General features: G+C 44.1%; 9 protein-coding genes across 9 annotated transcripts; 4 read left to right on the top strand and 5 right to left on the bottom strand.

Moving 5' to 3' along the window:
- Positions 1–979: 979 nt before the first annotated feature.
- Positions 980–2,389, bottom strand: PICMEDRAFT_11611 (hypothetical protein; the record flags this gene model as incomplete). The annotated part of the gene is made up of 1 exon (XM_019159813.1): positions 980–2,389. The coding sequence occupies one exon, from the start codon at positions 2,387–2,389 to the stop codon at positions 980–982; it is 1,410 nt and encodes a 469-aa protein (XP_019017739.1).
- Positions 2,390–2,692: 303 nt separating this feature from the next.
- Positions 2,693–3,676, top strand: PICMEDRAFT_58887 (hypothetical protein; the record flags this gene model as incomplete). Its single annotated transcript, XM_019163325.1, has 1 exon — positions 2,693–3,676. The coding sequence occupies one exon, from the start codon at positions 2,693–2,695 to the stop codon at positions 3,674–3,676; it is 984 nt and encodes a 327-aa protein (XP_019017738.1).
- Positions 3,677–3,904: 228 nt separating this feature from the next.
- Positions 3,905–4,650, bottom strand: PICMEDRAFT_16470 (hypothetical protein). Its single transcript, XM_019161222.1, has 2 exons — positions 4,593–4,650; positions 3,905–4,264 (listed from the first exon to the last, which is right to left on the bottom strand). The coding sequence occupies exons 1-2, from the start codon at positions 4,593–4,595 to the stop codon at positions 4,064–4,066; spliced, it is 204 nt and encodes a 67-aa protein (XP_019017737.1). The 5' UTR covers positions 4,596–4,650; the 3' UTR covers positions 3,905–4,063.
- Positions 4,651–4,982: 332 nt separating this feature from the next.
- PICMEDRAFT_28274 (hypothetical protein) lies at positions 4,983–5,943 on the top strand (the record flags this gene model as incomplete). The annotated part of the gene is made up of 2 exons (XM_019162537.1): positions 4,983–5,016; positions 5,159–5,943. Coding segments are annotated over 2 exons (819 nt in total), but the record flags the coding sequence as incomplete, so codon positions are not given.
- Positions 5,944–6,405: 462 nt separating this feature from the next.
- Positions 6,406–6,798, top strand: PICMEDRAFT_20668 (hypothetical protein; the record flags this gene model as incomplete). Its single annotated transcript, XM_019162169.1, has 1 exon — positions 6,406–6,798. A coding segment is annotated over one exon (393 nt), but the record flags the coding sequence as incomplete, so codon positions are not given.
- Positions 6,799–7,022: 224 nt separating this feature from the next.
- On the top strand, positions 7,023–7,817 carry PICMEDRAFT_16467 (hypothetical protein). The gene is made up of 2 exons (XM_019161221.1): positions 7,023–7,077; positions 7,543–7,817. Exons 1-2 carry the CDS (start codon positions 7,075–7,077, stop codon positions 7,726–7,728), a joined length of 189 nt encoding a protein of 62 aa, XP_019017734.1. The 5' UTR covers positions 7,023–7,074; the 3' UTR covers positions 7,729–7,817.
- Positions 7,818–7,853: 36 nt separating this feature from the next.
- PICMEDRAFT_72677 (hypothetical protein) lies at positions 7,854–8,639 on the bottom strand (the record flags this gene model as incomplete). The annotated part of the gene is made up of 1 exon (XM_019164271.1): positions 7,854–8,639. The coding sequence occupies one exon, from the start codon at positions 8,637–8,639 to the stop codon at positions 7,854–7,856; it is 786 nt and encodes a 261-aa protein (XP_019017733.1).
- Positions 8,640–9,669: 1,030 nt separating this feature from the next.
- Positions 9,670–16,242, bottom strand: PICMEDRAFT_18826 (hypothetical protein; the record flags this gene model as incomplete). The annotated part of the gene is made up of 2 exons (XM_019162089.1): positions 9,670–9,936; positions 10,048–16,242. Coding segments are annotated over 2 exons (6,462 nt in total), but the record flags the coding sequence as incomplete, so codon positions are not given.
- A 659-nt stretch (positions 16,243–16,901) lies between these two features.
- Positions 16,902–18,547, bottom strand: PICMEDRAFT_16465 (hypothetical protein). Its single transcript, XM_019161219.1, has one exon. The coding sequence runs from the start codon at positions 18,518–18,520 to the stop codon at positions 17,015–17,017; it is 1,506 nt and encodes a 501-aa protein (XP_019017731.1). The 5' UTR covers positions 18,521–18,547; the 3' UTR covers positions 16,902–17,014.
- Between the last annotated feature and the right edge of the window lie 537 nt (positions 18,548–19,084).

Here is a 19,084-nt window from a genome sequence, read left to right as displayed (position 1 = left end):
GTATATATTCACCACATCTATAGAATACTAAAATAAAATTTAGTGGCAAAACAAAATATGATTGAAAATTAAATGGGTTTTATAGAAAACAAGAGAATTGAAAAAAAGCGTAAAAAGATTAAACTGCTTCATACACACACAACCTCTCTGAACTAACTTCACATAAACAAACTAAAAAAATAGAAAGCAATAAATTGCAAGCTATTAATTTAAACTTCCCCAACAAACATGTATTATATATTTCTCTTATATATTGACGCATTCAAATACATCTCAACTAGTCGATTAAGCCGCATTTGGACATAATCTGGAGATGTGGCCTTCCTCGTTGCAGTTGTAGCAAAGCTTTGGAGCAACCTCTTGAGCAGCTTGGTCGCATTCTCTTGAAATATGACCAGTCATACCACAGTTGTAACACTTTGGACCTGCGGCTTGGCAGTCCTTAGCAAAGTGGTTAGCCTCACCACACTTGTAACAGGAAAGCTTAGAGCTGGCATTGCAATCCTTGGAGATGTGGCCAAACTTGCCGCATGTGTAACATCTTTGGCTGGATCTGACAGGCAATGAGCACTCAGACTGAACGTGACCGATTTCCTTGCAGTTGTAACATTGCTTTTGAACGGTTTGCTTTGGTAATGGACAGTCCTTTGACTCGTGGTTTGGTTGCTTACAGTTGTAACACAATCTTTCAGCTTGATCGCAATCTTCGGCTTTGTGGCCAGCTAAACCACACTTGTAACAGGTTCTTGGGAAATGGGACGACATCTTCTACTTATCTACTCTCTGGATATACTCAAAAGTACTGAGAATAACAAAGAGCAAAAGACACGTCGAAGCAACGCCACCTGCCACTCCAACTTGTACAATCAAACAATTTCATCTCGTCCCCTCCCACACAAAAACGTCGAGCATTTCCTGGGAAAAAAAAAAAAATTAAAAATTTTTCACTCGAAATTCCGAAAACACCCGATCGGGAAAGTCAACCGAAGATATCATCTATGAGATCCTTACTGTTCTCCTCGGTGTCACTGTCTTCCTTGTCTCTGCTACTTTCAAGGTCATGGATATATTGGTCAGCCCCGAGTGGACCGGTATTGTGGCCATCTTCCTCCTCAGAAACGATAAACTCTATGTTTTCCTCGTCCAAAGGGGTGTCAATGCTGTCTTTGCCCTCTATATCGACAGTATTGGTGACAAAGATTCCGTAGTCGTTGGTCTCTTCCATTTCATCGTAGGCAGCATCAAGATCTTCCAGTTTTCCTTGCTCTAGAACGATGTGCGCAATCACTTCGGGGGCAAGAACATACTGTGTGAAATTGTCTACACCCCAGAAGTTAATTACTTTGCTGAACTTTGCTTTCTCCTTGATGAGATTCCGTAAGGTAGGGTCTCTCTCAATGGCCTTTCCGATGTGGAACCCACGCACAGCACCAATGTATCCATAAAATCGTTCTTTCGGCAAATTGGATATATCCTCACCTCGTATTGTCATTAACGGAGAAGCCTGCTGTAGCTTCTTTGCTTCATTGTAAAAGTATGATCCTATCTGACCCTCGAGTATGTCTATCACAACAGCTCTGTATTTCTCGACAATTTCCCGAATGTGTTCAACCTTTTGGATAAGGTCTTGCTTAATATACTTTTTCTTGCCAGCATACTTCCTTTTCACTGCGTCGGACTTGTCCTTGTTATTTATGAGCGATTGTAGAGAAAGGTCTCGCAGTCTATGACCTTGCTGACTGTTCTTCTTGTGGAACGAATCAATTGCCTTAGAAGTTTTATCACGGGTCTTCATGCCCAGCAGGGTATCGTTTTTCAGCTGCTCCGAAATGTGCCTCGACACGCTGGTGCCTTTCTCTCGGGCCTTTCCTCTCTCCTTTTCTTTCTCCCTTTCTCTTTCACGTTTGTACGTCTCCACAGCGTCCTGGAGGTCATGTGACTTCTGTTCCATCTCGTCTACGTCGAACTCTTTCATGATGCTTTCCATTTCGTCGTTGTCTTCTCCCAGATGTAGCAAGTCGGACTCTTTTTCTCCCAGGTCGTAAACGTAAACATCCAGCTTCTTTTTCGCAGAAAGTCTTTCTGTGGCCGTCACCTTCTGTTTCTTTGGGCTGAGGTCGTTCTTTATCTGTCGACCGTATATGGCATTACTTCTTCGCTTAGTCGGCCTATTCAGTCTTGACGTCACCGGCATTAGAGAATCGATACTCGATGGTACGGTGTGTGTCGACTTTGGCACTTGATTAGACGGCGGCATAATTGCCGTCTCCCGCTGTGGTGGCTTCGTTAATACCAGATCATCATCGGGGCCAGCGGAGTTGTACCTGCGTGGAGACGATTGCAGGCTGTTTAGTGATTTGTTGAATGGAAACTGCGGTTTTCGATCCATAATTCCCGAACCCGGCCGAGCTCTTGTATGGTCTTGTGTAGTAGTGATGGTCAATGCACGAATGCTATTCTCCACAGCACCCGTGCAGTGATCGTTGTGCCTTTTTGACGAGCAAGCGTGCCATTAGACGGAGGAAGGAAACGCTAGTATGCGGTAAGTACGCTTTGCGCGAGAGCTCTGCTCGATTCATGTTCCGCTATACATATGTGTCAAGTTTGGATCTGCAGAAGCAAAGGGCGGCAACCCGGGTCAGACAAGCAGAGGCACGTATCTAAAGTTAGGTGCTGGGAAAGAGCATCCAAAATGTCTTCAATTGCAATAGAAACTAAGCTCAAAAAGTCTCTTGCTAGATTCAGAGAAAGAATCAACAACGGTTCCTACTATGAGGCCCAGCAGACCATAAGATCGATTACAAACAGATACGTACACTCCAAGAACTATGAAGCAGCCATCTCGCTCCTATATCAAAGTACAATGATACTTCTAGAAAGCAAGCAGTATGATGAGGCGGCAGATCTTTATTTGTATATGCTCGAGGTACTTCAAGACGAAAACAAGAGTGTGGAGGAGTTTGAAACTGCAGACTTGGGCAAGATTGTCAATATTCTCTCTACATTCCCTAACACAGATGCCAATTTGGCAAGCCTAGCGAAGGATACCAGCAAGTTTGTTAATGCTAAGGTGGGAAGCGATGTCGGATTGCCGAAGATCAATTTATTGTTGGGGACGAAGCTTCTTCAGAGTGGAGTTGCCTCTCAAATCGGACAGAGTGAAAGATACCTTTTCCTTACGAGCGATGTCAATGCTTTGAAACTGATTGTTGAGCTGGAGTATCACACGTTCAAGGCCGAAGGCAAACCGGAAGACTTTGGTCTATATCTGTCGAGAGTGGTCTTACCATATCTAGCGATAAAGAACGTCAAGTTTGCCGAGCTTGCCTTGAAGAAGATGTTGGAGGACTTCCAAGAGGACGCTCCTAGTAAAAGGTTCCAAAGCGTAAACGGGATGCTCATATTCGAGGCTGACGGGGATAGCGACCTCGATGATTGCTACAAGCTTATCAACTTCTTACAGCTGTTGCTGGCGCTGGCGAAAAGAGGGTCGAAGGATGACACTAACATTTTCTCCTTGATTCTCAAGCGGTACCAGAATGTGTTGAAGGGTTACGAGGGCTTGTTTGAAAGAATAAACGAGATCGCAGTGACTTACTACAACATATCGTTCATCAAGAAGCAGTCGAACCTCCTCCAGGACATGATGGGCAGTTTCCTTGGTGGCGGGAAATGATTGGAGAGTGTTGCGGCGGCATGTTGAATGCTGCCAGGTGTTCCAAGGCCATTAGTTTATGTACGTGCCATTACTAGACCTAAGTAGTCCGATAGACAATACGACGGAAGAGTGGTTACGCGAGGTGCGAGGGGTGCTCGTTTTTTCCTCCCACATTTAGGGCACAGACAGTGGTGACTGCGACTGCCACTGCCTGAGCACCCCAAGGTCTGCTAGAGCCAGAGCTTGTCTAATGTATAAGATGTTTATTAATATTGGAAAGATAAACAGAACCTATAGAGAAGGAGTGGAGAAAAGCCCCACGCTCACATCCACCATACTTGTAGACCGATCCAAGATTTGCTTAGAGTAAAGTGAAACTGAATGAGAAAGTACGGAACCGCAGACTTATCTTAAACGTCTTGCTTCTCTTTCGGATTCCATCAAACATAAGATGTCGTTTTCTCTGACTGGACCCTTGACGTTTCTGACAATGGTTCTGGAGGAATCATCCAAAAATTCGACTCTGACTTGGGTGACACCACCTCTGGAACCGGTTCTACCGAGAACCTTGATAACCTTAGCTAAAGTAACTGGAGTTTTAGTATCCTGTGGAACTAGTGGTGCAATCGTGATGCGCTCATGTTAGTAACGTGTTTCTGGCTTCGATGAGAGCATAACTCTCGTTGGCGTGCTCTTCTGCGGCTGTGAAACAGAACAAATGGCGGTCAAGCGCCTGCTGCGCCAGACGGTTCATTCCTTGCTGCAAACGCTGCTGGCCACAGTTTCCCGCCCCTGCCTCCCCGCCCCTGCCTCCCCGCCCCTGCTCAGACAGACACAAGATGTCGCCAACCTCCGTCTGTCACTCCAACATCATGTTCGGCACTCCTCACTCGACATTTCCGCCTGCATCCAATGCATGTGCATCTGTACATACCATTTTGTTTGTGTATCGATGTATAAGCTAGACAAGGAAGCAATGAAAACGACCACAAACGAAACAGTCCTCTCAGTCTACGTCTTCATCCCCTTATGCCCAAGTTAGAGAAGAAAAAAAACGACTTTGAAAAAGTTTGGCCACTGCCCGCTGCTGGAGCGAGCGAGACGCAGAGTTGCGTCCCCGGAGGATCTGTGCCGCCGCGGCCGGGTAACCGCGAAAACACTTTTCGGGGGCGATCGGCCCAAACGGGCCGGAGAGGAAGGAGGATGATGAAGAGACAGAAGAAGAAGGGTAGAGGAGCAGGAAGAGTAGTGGCGGGGTGGAAAGGGTGTCGGAGGGTGCTGGTGAAGGACAAAACACAGAATGAGTGCAATTGAGTTGGCGAGGAAGATTGTTGTGTTTGGCGGAACAGGGTTTCTCGGTATGTAAGACGTTGGAGTGTTGTTTGACAGTTGTTTGACACATTGGCCGCATGGCATGGAGAAAAGGAGTACTAACGTCTGATTCGGAGGGTCAGCGACGTCTGCGGGCGTGTTGCGTCTTCCAGCGTTGTTTTGGTGCAGGAAAGCGGATCTGCGAGAACGCGGTGAAAAGAGGCTACGAGGTGGTGTCGATCAGCGGGTCCGGGAGGAAGCCGGAGGCGTATGCGAGGGAGGAGTCGTCATGGATTGAGAAGGTGCAGTGGCGCAAGGGGAACGTGTTCCGGCCGGAGACGTACAGGTCGGAGCTGCGGGACGCCAGAGCGGTGGTGCACTCGATCGGCATTCTTTTCGAAAACGACTCGTACAAGAAGATTGTCGGGTCGCAGGACGGGGTGCTCAACGCGGTGAGCGGGCTCTTCAGGACGGCGAACCCGATGGCGAAGAGCCCGGACGTGGCAGGCAACGTCGTCATCGACAAGACGTACGAGCGGTACAACACGGAGAGTGCGCTGGTGCCTGCGGAGGCGTTGGTGGAGAGCCGGGCCGGCGAGAGCGGGTCTGCGCCTGTGCCTGCCTTTGTGTACGTGTCCGCGGACCGGGGGTTCCCCGGGATCCCGTCCGGGTACATCGAGAGCAAGCGCAGGACCGAGTACGAGCTCTACCAGCTGCAGCCGTCTCTCCGGCCGGTCATCTTGCGGCCCGGGTTCCTGTACGACCCGTCCGAGGTGGGCGACGGGAAGCGGACGCTGCGGGGCGCGTTGAAGGGAGCCGTCGACGTGCTGGACGCCGTCAACCGGAGGCTACTTTTCAACGCGTTGGACGGCGTGATCAGGCCGAGCGTGTCGACAAAGGTCGTTGCGCAGTGGTGTGTCGACAAGATCGACGACCCCGAGTTCCACGGGCCTGTGATGCTCGACGAGATGATCAACATCCGCAAATGAGGCATGAGGCCAGCCCCACTATATACGTTATGTCCTTTTACGAACCGAACTGACCCCACTCTGTTTCGTCGTCTGCTCCTCTTATCTGCTGCTGATAAGCACGAGGGCCTCGAAAAAAATAAATCAGGCTCGCAGTCCCCGAGACTAATCTGCGGCTGCGCTTCACACGCTATCCGAGGAGGGTACGTGGTGTTGCACAGGCCGTTCCACGGGGACTATACGGCCATGCTGCAGGCGATTTCCCGGAACGATGGAGAGATGAAGGCGAAGACGATAGCACGGGCAGAGGCCAGCACAGAAGCCAGAACGCCGGCGCCGCTTGCCCACCTCGGCTTCCACATGGACGAGAGCGACGACGACGGTGACCGATGGAGGAGCAACATCGTGTACAGGTGGATACTGCGCTGCGGCGAGACCGCCAAGGGCGGAAACCCTGCTCGAGACCACCTCGCCAACGAGCGCACAATCCTAGCGTACATCCGTACGTCGCTCAACATGGTGATATGCGGCCTCTTGCTGCTGCAATTGAGCAAGTACGTCGTCGTCGCTCCGATCAACGGCATGCGGAACCACGCCGCCCTCGACGACACGCAGCAACAGATCTACGACGACGTGATCCGCATCCTCGACTGCGTGTACCGCTTCTCCAAGCCCTTGGGCGGTCTCCTCCTCGCCATCTCCCTCGCCACGCTCGTGTTCGGCGGGCTGCGATACATGCGCATGTTCCAACTCCTCTTTTCCGACCACGACGTCTTCGAGAGCGGCTTGCTGGTCAACTTGGTCATCTTCTTCAGCGTGATTGCCTCCGTCGTCTTGGCCTTTGTATATACCTATAAACTCTAAGCCAGATGAAAAATAATGGTCACGTCACGTGCAAGGAGCGAGGGTTTGTAGTTCTCTTTGAAGCCCTCTTTTTCCCCGCCAGCGACACGCGCACACCGCTTTTTGCCCTTGGGCCTGCTGGTGCGGAGCGGCCCCGTGAGGGTGTGTGTGCCTCTGGCTGGGAGGCAGTGGTGGTGAAGAGGGTGTGAAGAATCTTCTCCTTGAACGAATGAGTTTGGCATACACGGTCAAAGACTACTCTCTAAACACCAAGAAACACTTACATATATCAACATGGTATGTAGCAGCATGGAAAACCAGCCCCACGAGGCTATTGCTATAGGAGGAGCCCCCAAGGAATACGAGAATGAAGAGATTAAGTGAACAAGAAGGCATGCTCAAAGATCAGGCCGCAAGGATGCCAGTCAGAGATATGACAGAGTTGAAACAGACCTGAGTGAAATGCACCAGTTGCAGACGTTGTTATTATCATGATGGATGTCCTATGAAGAATATAGCACGTGAAACTTGACAGTCAGTAGCAAGACGGATTTAAGGAATTACTATCTCTCCAACGCTAAGCACCAGACAAAAGACCAGCAGATGGACAGAAAGATTTATGTCAGAATTTTATATGCCACCACCATGCTCCATTCTTCACTCCTCCTGAGCAAGAGCTGTATTTTGCCAACGATTTTGCAGATTACTAACATTTCACGTGTTTATTGCCTCCCACGCTGATAAACCACTTTTTTCCTACAGGGTAAAGTTCACGGTTCCCTTGCCAGAGCAGGTAAAGTTAAGTCTCAAACTCCAAAGGTCGAAAAGACTGAAAAGCCAAAGAAGCCAAAGGGTAGAGCATACAAGAGATTATTGTACACCAAGAGATTCGTCAACGCTGCTGTCACCCCAGGTGGTAAGAGAAAGATGAACTCCAACGCTAAATAAGCGTGCCAGAAGTTCTTGTATAACCCCATTTAAATTGTTTAATACTTTTAAATATAAACATGACAGTCAAATTTTAACCTCAATCCCACACATGGTATATACATATTTACACGACCGCTTGGGGTTCAAACGGGATCCTTGCCGTCGTCCTCGTTTGTCGTGCCAGGCAGAACACTGGCGTCGTCGTGCCACGGTATCTTCGTCAACTTTATGTAGTTTGCCGAACCGTCATCGTTCACCGGCGGCGGCACGCCTACGCCCTCTATTCGCAAAGCGTTTTGCGAGCGGAAGCTGTCCAAGTCGTTCATCACCTCGTCGACGCTGCTCTCGACAGACAAGATGTTGATCAACGCTCGAAGATACTTCACCGCATATATGTTGTTCGTCGAGTACTCGCAAGTCTCCTGCTCCTCGTAATACATGTTCATCACTTCGTCGTCGCACTGTTCGTCGCAAACAAGATTGTTCACCTTCTTCCTGTAGAACTTCAACCCATCGTAGTCGAACGTCAAGTCCCGTTCTAGCGGTCTGTCCAAGCCCTCCGTCAGAAACACCATCGTTTCTACAAAGTGCAATATTGTGAACGGTGGCGACGTGTGGAACCGGGCCTCCAGGAGAGTCTCGATCCATTCGACCATATCTCCCACTGTTTTTCGTTTCACGCCGTACCCAATGTTAAAGAAGTCAGTGAACCCAGCGTCAGCTTTGTAAAGCGTGAATACAACCGTTGCTATGAAACTGCATATTCGTGGCACCGTCACCAACCACGGTTCAGGCTGGTTCCGTCGTACATATGTTCGATCAGCCTCGATATTCTCCACAACTCGCCGCAATGTGTCGTCTAGCAACCCCTTTATATGCTCCTTGTAGTATTTTCTTCCTGATAACTTGTCTGCATTTATGTCGACCATCGTCAACAGCCACTTTATATCCCTTTCTCTCTTTCTTCCTTTATGCAAAAAAAGGAGGGTACTACCGTCTGTACCAAAAGCCCTTCAGTGGAACACAGATGTTGTCATACCGGACCGACAGACGTCACAGAACATCTCTACACTGGTCGACAAACAGATACTCCCTTCCGGTAAATCCTGTCTGTTTGGCTTGAAAACCGTCAACCGTTGCATCGCAGGCTCTCTGCAGATCCTCCTGCCCGCTCATCCATTGTCTTCCCATTACAGCAGTGTAATTGATTTTCTCCCCCGCTCCAGCGGTGTTCCTGCCGAGAGCTGGGCAAGCAAAACGGACGGGCAAAGAAACGAGTCTTCGAGGCAAACGTAAGTTTTATCAGTTCCTGATATGTGCGTCTCTATCTATCTAATAAGTTATAGTGAGTAGTTAGTAGTTATACAGTGTTTTAATTTTTGTTTGCATAAGGCAGCGGGAGAGATTGAACCGCCCTCACTCTTCGTTCATCCCGTCCGTTGGCGGGCTGTACGGCCTCGTGGACTTGCGGTATCCGTTGTAGCTTCTGAACTTGCTTTTATTGTGCGACCCAAGAGAGTGACGAGGCGATCTTGGGTTCCTAGGCGAGATAGGGCTGTTCTTGAGCAACAGGTTGCCGCCCACATCGTTCCCATAGGAGCCGGTGATCCTCGCAGATCTGCGTCTCGTTTTGTTTGCCTGTCTGAGGAGATCAAAACCGAACAAGTTGTCCGAATCGTCGCCTTCGGAATTGGATTCGATAATCAAAGGATTGCCCAGTGCGCTTTCCTTGGAAAGGTCCCTATTCAATTTCAAGGGCTCGACAGCGCCTTGCAACGAGTTCTTACGGCTCTTCTTGCCCTTGTATCGCGGGGAAAGGAGCTTCTCTTCACTTGGAGAACCAACGTCCGCAAGTAATGTCCGGAATGATGCGGTGGACTCAAACTGCATAGCCTGATCCAGTTTCGGCGAGCTCACATCAAACTCCAAGCCCCATGTTCCCCGATCCATGGTGTTCGAGGTAGTGTTCGTTGTAGCTGTCGACCTGGTGTCTACAGAGCTGCTGTACTTGTGTCCATAATTGCCCTGCATCTCCTTGCCATCTTTGGTAAAGAAAGAATCAAGGGTTTCTAACGTAGCAAGCATGTTGCTCAACGAATCCTTGTCTGTCACTGACACATTATCGGCATTGAACTGTTCTTGCTGCTGGTGGTGGCGGTTGATTTGCTGTTGAAGCTCAGGAGTCAATGGGTTATACTGTACATACTGCGATTCCGCAGAAAATATCTGAGGAGGTTCGGACAGCTGTAGTGATTTCTCAAAGCCGTTGGAGAGCTCTGTCTCGTTGGCTTGCGAGTCTCCAATGGGCTCCTCGGTCGACTCGTCATTCTCCTCGACACTTTTCACGCATGTAGAATAAACGGAATGAATATTGTTTCTCGTGATCGCCGTGCTGACGCTTGGCATAGGAACAGACCATCCGCTGTCATCGGGAATTCCAAACAACGTCACGATTTTGTCATAATCTTTTCTCATTGTCGAATCACCCGCAGACATCATCAAGTAATGTTTGTCGAATGGAGACGCTGAGATAGATGCTGCCTCATCTAGGACTTCCAATGCTTGGTCCACGTACTCGGTAAGAAGCAACCTGAGTAATGGAGCAATCAAGTCTGCACCCAAACCAATAAATTCATCACTGCTCAAATCGACAACGCGAAAAACATGTTTCAACAAATCCATTATCTCAATTTTGATCCAACTGATTTTGTTGAACAACAATCCAAGTAAGAACACTAAAGTCTCAGCCGCATATTGTGGAAAAAAGTGTCTTTTTAAAACATTGACAATTTGGCTCATGAAATCTTCTTTGTTTCTAAATCTTCTCTTGATCAAAGACTCAATTATCCTGGATAATCCAATTACTTCATTCTTATCCGCCATCTCACCCAAATAGTTCCCCGCAGTTATGATATCTTCAGCAAATCTTTTGGTAGTGTGAGAGTGCAAAAATCTTGGCATATTTGCAAGTAAAGTTAACAGAACTCTATGTTTCCCATCACCAATGATTTGACTATTTTCTAGTTGGTTCAATTTTCCCATTAACTTAAGCGTTGGCTCATACGAGTTAGAAGATCGCAACCCAATCATGATGATTTTTTGTAGTCCTTCAAACTTTCCTTCCCATTTAGGAGGGAATGTAGCGCTCAAACAATTAACAGTGTCAGGTGAGTTGAAGTCAATTTTCGAAATAAATTTGGAGAGAGCTGATAAAACTTCAATGAATTCGTTTTCGTGAATTGTGGTTAGAGAGGCTACAGATGACCAAAACAGTTGTGGAAATGCAATCAACTGTTCACTGTACAATTCGGATGTGATTGCGTTCAACGTCATTAATATCTGCATTGAAAATCCTTGTATACCTACGTTCTCATCTGATATCGTGTTGGTGAGGCATGATAGCATGTCTTTTAACATAGTTTGATCTAAAAATGAAATCAGACAACGGAAAACCTGGAAAGACCTTGATGCTACATGCATAACCTTACATGTAGTTGCCCAGTGGATAGCCATAATACTCCAGTCTTTCTGAATTGATGGTATCTTGGCTTCAAAAACACTTAAGATATTTCTTACCAATGTATCCATGCTATCAGGTACTCTGCCACTATTTTTCACAGATGTCAAGTCTCCGTACGTCCATAGATTTTTGGAATAATCAGATGATCTCAATGAGCTGATCGTCTGCTGACCTGCTTCACTATTGCCATCTCCGTATTCATGAATCAAATGAATTATTAAAGCAGCAGCTTGATCTTGAACAACAAAAAGTTGGTGGTCTAAAAGAGCAATAGAGACATGTAACAACATTGGCAAATTTTCCTTGACCTTATCGCTAGGTATCAAAATCAGATCAGAAAGGAAAATCATTGATAGTTCACACAAAGAAAAGGCTGGAATTGTTGTAGAAGAATTTTTTTGAATTAGCTTTGAAAGTTTAGCAACATATGGTAAGCCCGGAAATGATTGTTTCTCTATTTCTGAAATTAAGATTTTGCTAACTTCAGGCTCAAACGGAATCATAGACTTCGGTTCCATATTTGAAATCAAAGAATCTATCAAGTTGAAATTGCATGGAATTGTTGATAACGAAACAATGACTTGTCTTGAACACTCAATAAATGATAAATTCTTTAAAGCTAAGGAATTGGTGATAATGTAGTCATAAATTGTTTTAACACCATCTCCTGTACTGTCCGTACCTAATGCCACCCATAATGCTTCTAATTCGTTTTGAATTTTATGACTGTATCTCATAGTGATGTCAAAGAAGTTTGACAACACAACCAAACAGCTGTCTCTGTCTGGAGTATCATTCTCTAAATTAAGATCAACTGTTTGAACCCATGGAAGGAGTACTGCAACAAGATCACGTCTTGGACTGGATCCAACTAAGTTGAACATTAAAGTGAGCTCTGAAATCATCTTGAATTTTTCCTCTGGATGGGAAGTTGCAAAATATGTCGATAATTGGAATAATGTCCTTTTGTATATAATTCTCGATCTACAACAAACGCCATCAACATAATTTGCAATGTTCTTCGTTTTGTAAAATTTGTTTTCTGTGAACTCGAGTAACACCGCTGCAGCTGCTCTAACATTGTAATTTTCTGATCCAGATGAGAACAACGCCAAAGAAAGAGGCAGGTAAACTTCATATTCAAATTTCACACCTTTTATCAAGGCGTCTTTAAGAGTAATAAAGTAGTTTCCTAGAGCTGAGTCATGAGTGTAGCATTTTTTGACGATCAATTCAAAAATCTCACTGACTTTACCGTTAACGATTAGAATATCCATTAGCGCATTTCTTGCCAATCCACTAATTTTTTCATTGTAGGTTTTGAATAAAGAATCCAACCATCCAAACGTGGTCAAGAAGTCAAAAGACTCATCACCTTCAGAAATTGGACTGCCACAAAGTTTGGAAATACAGCTTATTGAACTTAGCTGCAATTGGTGTTTCTGCATCTCCAAAGACGCTTGAAGATTCAACTTGTCGTCCTCTGTGGATATTGCTTTCCTCATTAGACTATATCTCTCAGAAAAAATTGAGCCTGTTTGACCATATCCAGTCCATTCAACTAAAAACTCAAAACTTTTCTTTCTAAAATCAAACCCGAACCACTTCTCAGCATCGTTAGTCTCGAGCAAATCTGTTTGAAGTGTTTCAAAAATGTTACAGAAGTATTTTCTCAACCGCTGATATCTAAAATTCGTTTGTGCATGATTGGTATTTAGTACGTGCAACATGTTCGATAGTAGAAGTGTAAGCTTTTGTAGAATTGATTCGTCCAAATAATCCTCATGAGCTTTTGAGAATTTGAAAATCACTTTACTTAAAACACAGCAGATTTCTTGCTTCAATGTCATGTCGCTTGAAAAACCACCTTTGAATGGATTTTCCCAGATTTCAATCGAAGATTCGATGCTCTGTATGAATGTTTTAAAAATGTTCACATTTATGCAACTCAAACCTTCCACAATAGCATCCCTCAAACGTGACTTCGATGTTGTCAGAAGAGGAACTGCCATCCTGAAAATTGACTTGGCACTGGTTATCTTTTGATGTTGGACGGTAAAAAGTTGTTGTGACTTCTTCCTCGAATGACTTTTCACCAATGGAGAATATATTGAAGAGGATGATGATTGCTGAGTTGCCTTTAAATCTGGAATATGCATACGTTGCTCACTAGTTGAAGTTAAAGATGCGCATGCTATTTTCAAGTACAACATATAATCCCAAATTACAGCATTGTCCCTCCCGTTTCCTCCATCGTTATTTATGCGAACAATTTGATCATAAAGTTGAACAAGCCTAATGCAACTATGAGATCTTGCAATCGCAATCTGGATAGGGCATGTTTTTACCAAAATTTCTAAGACATCCTCAAAGATTTTGAACCACAGTGCTGCGTCTACACCGTGACTGCTTTCGGCTAGTTTTATAATTGAGTTCTTTCTGTCGTTGTTCGCAAACTTATTATATCTTTTGAGTTCAGCTTCGCTGAATTGTGCTTTCTTGAGCTTCGCAAAATCCACGAAGTTTAGTGATCCTAGAACTTCTATAATTCTAGTTCCAGACTCTGCTGCAAACTTAGAAGGAAGCCTATTGTGTCCTTTTTTCACTTCTATGTCTTCTGTAGACAAGCTGTATATTGCTTCATCAAATTGGGTAACCATTCGTAAAATTTGGCAACCCAAGTATCGCACACGGAAATCATGACTGAATAGGAAAAATAAGGCATTTCCCTCCACATCATCAATCAATGTGGCCATACTTTTCAGCTCTAAGGACTCGATCTTTTTGGTTTCCCTAATTTCCTCTTGTACAAAGCCATGGTTAACATTGTACATCGCATTTGCGGTGTCCTCGGTATCTTGCTCTTCTGTTTCGGTCAAAGATTCAAGCCAAGATTGAAGAACTTCCAAATACACCTCGAGCAGTTTCACATAGTTGTCAGAAGATAAATACTCATGAGCGGACAGGTTGGATACTTTCTCGTCTAGACAAAAAGCGATTGTTGCAAAAGTGGTCGTTATCAGATTTGGATTCTTCTTACAGATTAAGATCTTTAGTGCATCAATGCAGAACTGTGCAGTAGTCTCATTCTCATGAATGCAATTTTTGACTAGTAGTTCAACAATCTTTCTATACTGAGAAGAGTTTGTGGTGTTTGCACACCAAGAAATACTTGTGATGACTGTTGTGAAAAGCTCGCTATTTTTGTAAGATGTGTCATCCGCAGTATGGAAATACGTTAAACTCGATATTCTTTGGTGTAAACTTGAAGAGCTTGTCGCAGAAGATGGAGTTGCAGGTGCAGATCCCGTACCAGGAGAATAGTCTAAAGTTTTGCAGCCACACTGAGATTCCAATAAAAACATAACTTTTAAGAAAATGGATGAAATTTCCTCATGGACTTGGGAATTAGAAGCCTCGTACTCAAAAACATTTCCTGCTCCAATATTACTGAATTCCAGAGGGTCAAGGGAATTCTGTATAACGTCATCTGTGGGAAATGGTGGTCTTTCGTGGTTTTGATGGTCCCAAAGAATGCAGCAGTATGATCTGATGCAAAGTAATAGCTTTTCGTGGCTTATGATCTCGAAATTGAAGTTATTGAATGAAGACTTCAAAAAAGGTATGAAAATGTTCTCTAAGGTAAAATTAAGTTGAGAGTAAGCAAGCGCACGGAAAAATTGGACTGCCGTTTGGATCAGCAAAGCATCTTCTGTCAGCCATTGTTGCTTTTTCTGAATATTCAAAAATAGAAGGTTTGCAAGTACTTCCATTGTCCGTGTTTTAGAGTTCAAGGTATCTGAATATCGAAATAAATAAGCCCATGTTAGTCTGGTAACACATGTAATCACAATCAACTTCTCGGAAGCAGATGTTTTTGGTTTTAGTCTTTTCGTTATGACATCAACAATATCTCTCCATTTGCTCTCAAACATTTCTTTTGGAGCAACAGATAAAGCTGTAACAGCCAAAGTCATTGCACTGTTCCAATATTTGTTTGAGTTCGAGCTGGCAATGGTGAGACTTTTCGAATAGATAACTTTTATTGCATCTACCCATGTTGGATGGTTTACCTCTGCAGTAAGTGTACCCGCAAGGGATAGTAAGAGCTGATTAATGACATCGCAGTATGATAAGAATATGTTTTCGTTTTCACATTTGTAGAAAAACTTGGCTAAACTTTTGATGAAATCTGCACCTTCTTCAAACCTTTCAAGGGAAGAATTGGAAAATTGTAAATACCTCATACCATGAATGAGAAGGTTGAGACTGGCTTCTGAAAACAACTTCCCACTCGTATATCCTGTTGGAAACTTTTCCAAATCTGCGATGAACCGATCACTAACACTCAAAAAAGATTTATCGGACATATGGCCAATTAGTTCCGAAAGTAAGTTCCAATTTGCTGAGTGAATCAACGAACGACTAACTAAATATGGATCTATGCTTCTCAAATAATTGTACATGATCTCTTCGAGACCGGTATCTTCCATCAAAGTAGAAGAGGATGTCTGCTTGATCACTTCAATCAAAACCCTCCACAATATGAAAGTACTTATAGTAAACTGACGATCTGCTTGAGTAAATGTTATTTCTGACTTCTGTGCTTGTTCTTCTAATTCTTTGGTAGATCTTTCGTTTGACACTTGATTCGATGGCAGCTCAGCAGACATTTTCGATCGAGATATTGATTTTCTGTGATAATTGTGCGTTCTGTTTTTCGATAGCGTATTTTGATAAGCTGCCATATCCTTTTCCAACATGGCTCTTGCCATTTCTCTTAACTCTGACTTCCCACGACGCCAGTGCATCACTGCATCTGTAACTCTCTTTGGAGTCCTCCTTGCAATGTAACCTAATGAGGATATTATTCGATCGAACATTGGATCTACGCCTTCACATAGTATCTCCACTATATTTGGCTCCTGGTCTAGTGGGGAGCTATTGAGGCATATGTTCAATTTCCGTTCTGCATATTTCGTGAACTGTCTAACGACTATATTCAAAGTGTAGCTTGGAGCATGATTTTTCTGCTGCTGTAAAGCAAAAGTGGTATCTGGTGATAAATCACTTGAAAATCGTTGGGGTGCATCAGTTATCAAAGAATCTGTAGTCCTCCCGCCAAGTTTGAAATTAATATCAAGTCGTCCGTAAGAATCATCCTGGTTGAAAAGTTGACTTCGAGCTGGTGCAGGTTCCGGCACATCTTTCTTGTACGGGCTACTAATTAGGCCACCGTGATTGTACTGTGACTGTTTAGAAATCTGATCGAGATCAAAAGCCTCTTGATTAGAATTCTGCATTGGCGTCTGTGGATCGCTTGCAACTCGGTTTGCCATCGTGAAAGAGTAATCATCTAAATTTTCAGGAATCGATAGTTCCGGTATTTCTATCATTAATTGTGTGTGCTCACCCAATTGACTCGGGAGGCCTTGGTCAGAATTGGTGTCCATATTGAAGAACACAAACACACGGTGTGCCTACTGAATGGGACAAGATGTGGAAGAACGGGAAAGGGGTCCGGAGGAGCTAATTTTAGGCGTGTCTCAAAACGTACAAGGCTTTATACACTGTGAACGGTTGTAGTAAAGGGGTACTCCTCACAGACCTCTCACTCACACCGTTCCGCTCCTGTCTCTCCTTTTTTGCTTGATTCTCCCATGGGGAAGAGCCCGTTTTGTGTGGCCAATTACGTAATAAATGGAAATTTTTGCTATCTAAGCACCTCTAATTCAAAGCACAATCCCTTGAACTTTTCCCTCTTTACAGTTTGTACATGGTAAGTTACTGAAAATCGCTATAAAAGCAGCCGTCCCTGGCAAAGCTCCCCTCTAGACCGGCGTCGACCCAATATTCATCGTCAGGGACAAGGTGGTCGCCCTTTCCTATCGACATACCTCTTACCTGAAGTTTCCCGCGGGATTCACCTTCAGCAGGATTCACGGTTTTCAACTCGACAGAGTTAGCCGGGACCCCAAGCAATGCCAAGTTGCGATTTTGAACAATGCGGAAATCGTAGATGTTAGTTTTCAGAATCGGACCAATAGAATAATTGGTGTAAACTTCTCTGACGATTCTGCATCCCAATATCGACTTGCAGAAATTACAGATGAAAGACGACAATACCGGACTTAGCTGACATGCGTAAACCATCTTAAGGTGAAGGGATTTCTCAATTTTCCCAAATGAGTTGAAGTAGCCTAGGGAGTTCAAATATTCTGAACGCTGTAGCTTAAAACTCTGCCAGAAGGATTTCTTTGTGCTGCTGCACAATGTCTTTAATATATGTGAGTCAATGCAAAGAACAGTCGGTTTATATGTTGACAAATCTTTCAGTGTGCCAATGTTTTTTGGATCTATTATTTGAATACTTCCGATATTGGAAATAAGTCCACAACAAAGTCCGAATAGTATATTCGTTGAAGAAAAGCTTTGGGTCGTGTATGAAAGTAGTAGACTGTCTTTTTCATTCCAAGAAAGCGGAGAAGGGATCGACATAACTTTAGCTGCAACTGCAGAAACAAAGTTGACCTGAAAAAACCTAGTTTCTGTTCCCTTACTGACAAATGAGTATGGGTGGTTATTCACTTTTGCAAAATCAGTGTCCGGATTGTAAAGAAAGTCTGTTGAGCTTTCTATGTCCTGCCCAATATCTAAAATCTGTGTAAAATGAGTGGACGATGTGTTGGAGGATAATCCTCCATTCACGTTGATCCCGATAACCTCGCTGAACATTTTTTGGGGTATTTTGTCAATAAACGACGAATTGGTCACAAGTATTCCATTTGGTGTATTGTGAATTGCATTGACGTCATTAAATGAATTGCATAAAACAACCGTTATGTCAGTTATAAAAAAACACGTCATTATAACCAAGGCCAACTCGGGGCTTTCATTTAGACGACCTAAAACGACAACTTTCTGCACATTTTTTTGTTCTAAGTTTTGAGCAATAAGGTGTAGAATTGAGTTGACTTGCCCTAACGTAAAACTTTTATCGCCAAAAGCAATTTTAGTTTGATGATTATTCAAAGCTAAATACCAGATATCTTTCAAGCAACCGTCTCTAATTTTGTAGCCATTTCGTAAGCTCAACCCTCTTGTGACAGTCACCCCATGCGGAACATCAACGGATCTATACACAGCAGACTCGCTCGATTTTCTTGTCTCGGAAATTGACGTTTGATGGTTAAGTAGAATAGGATCAACCTCCTGCAATTCCCTCGCAAAATGGTGGTATAGAATGTACAGCGAGGATAGCCCAAGAATTATAAAAAGTGACGCCCACATTTCAATTAATGTGATAGTCACTCTGTCGCTTTTAACAATTACAAGAGTTCCAGCTGTTTAGCAGTCTGCTGGGATCAACACCAAACATCGAACTGATACTTAGAGACTAATATGCGCAACGAGGATATGCGCAACGAGGATGCCTAATACACGACACAAAATCTGTCGTACTAATACTCATAAGCTTTTTGTTTCTTTATGTATCTTCAGACCTACCTGATAAGCAGATATTAGCAAGCTTGTATTCCGCTACATCCTAAGCTTCTGCTGTTGTCCTCTCCAAGCATATTTAATGTAGTTTTGATGATCTTCCTTGTTTTTTCAGTGTTTGGAATAAAAAATTAAAATGATCTCAGTATTCAAAAACTAAATGTTTGCCAAAAAAGTTGGCGGGTGCTTAATTGACTTATTTTTGAAGTCTCTTTGCTTAATTTTGTTGAGATAAGATGCCGAAGCCAATCATGATCGAGGGATAAGAGATAAGAATCTTATCATGATAAGGTATCTTAGGGTTGAGATAAGATGCCGAGGCCAATAAGGATTGAGTGATAAGAGATAAGAGTC

The sequence above is a fragment of the Pichia membranifaciens genome (genome assembly GCF_001661235.1).
Source record: "Pichia membranifaciens NRRL Y-2026 unplaced genomic scaffold PICMEscaffold_3, whole genome shotgun sequence".
Classification (NCBI taxonomy): Eukaryota; Fungi; Ascomycota; class Pichiomycetes; order Pichiales; family Pichiaceae; genus Pichia; species Pichia membranifaciens.
Note: the sequence above shows the minus strand (reverse complement) of the source record. Positions and strands in the feature narration are given on the sequence as shown.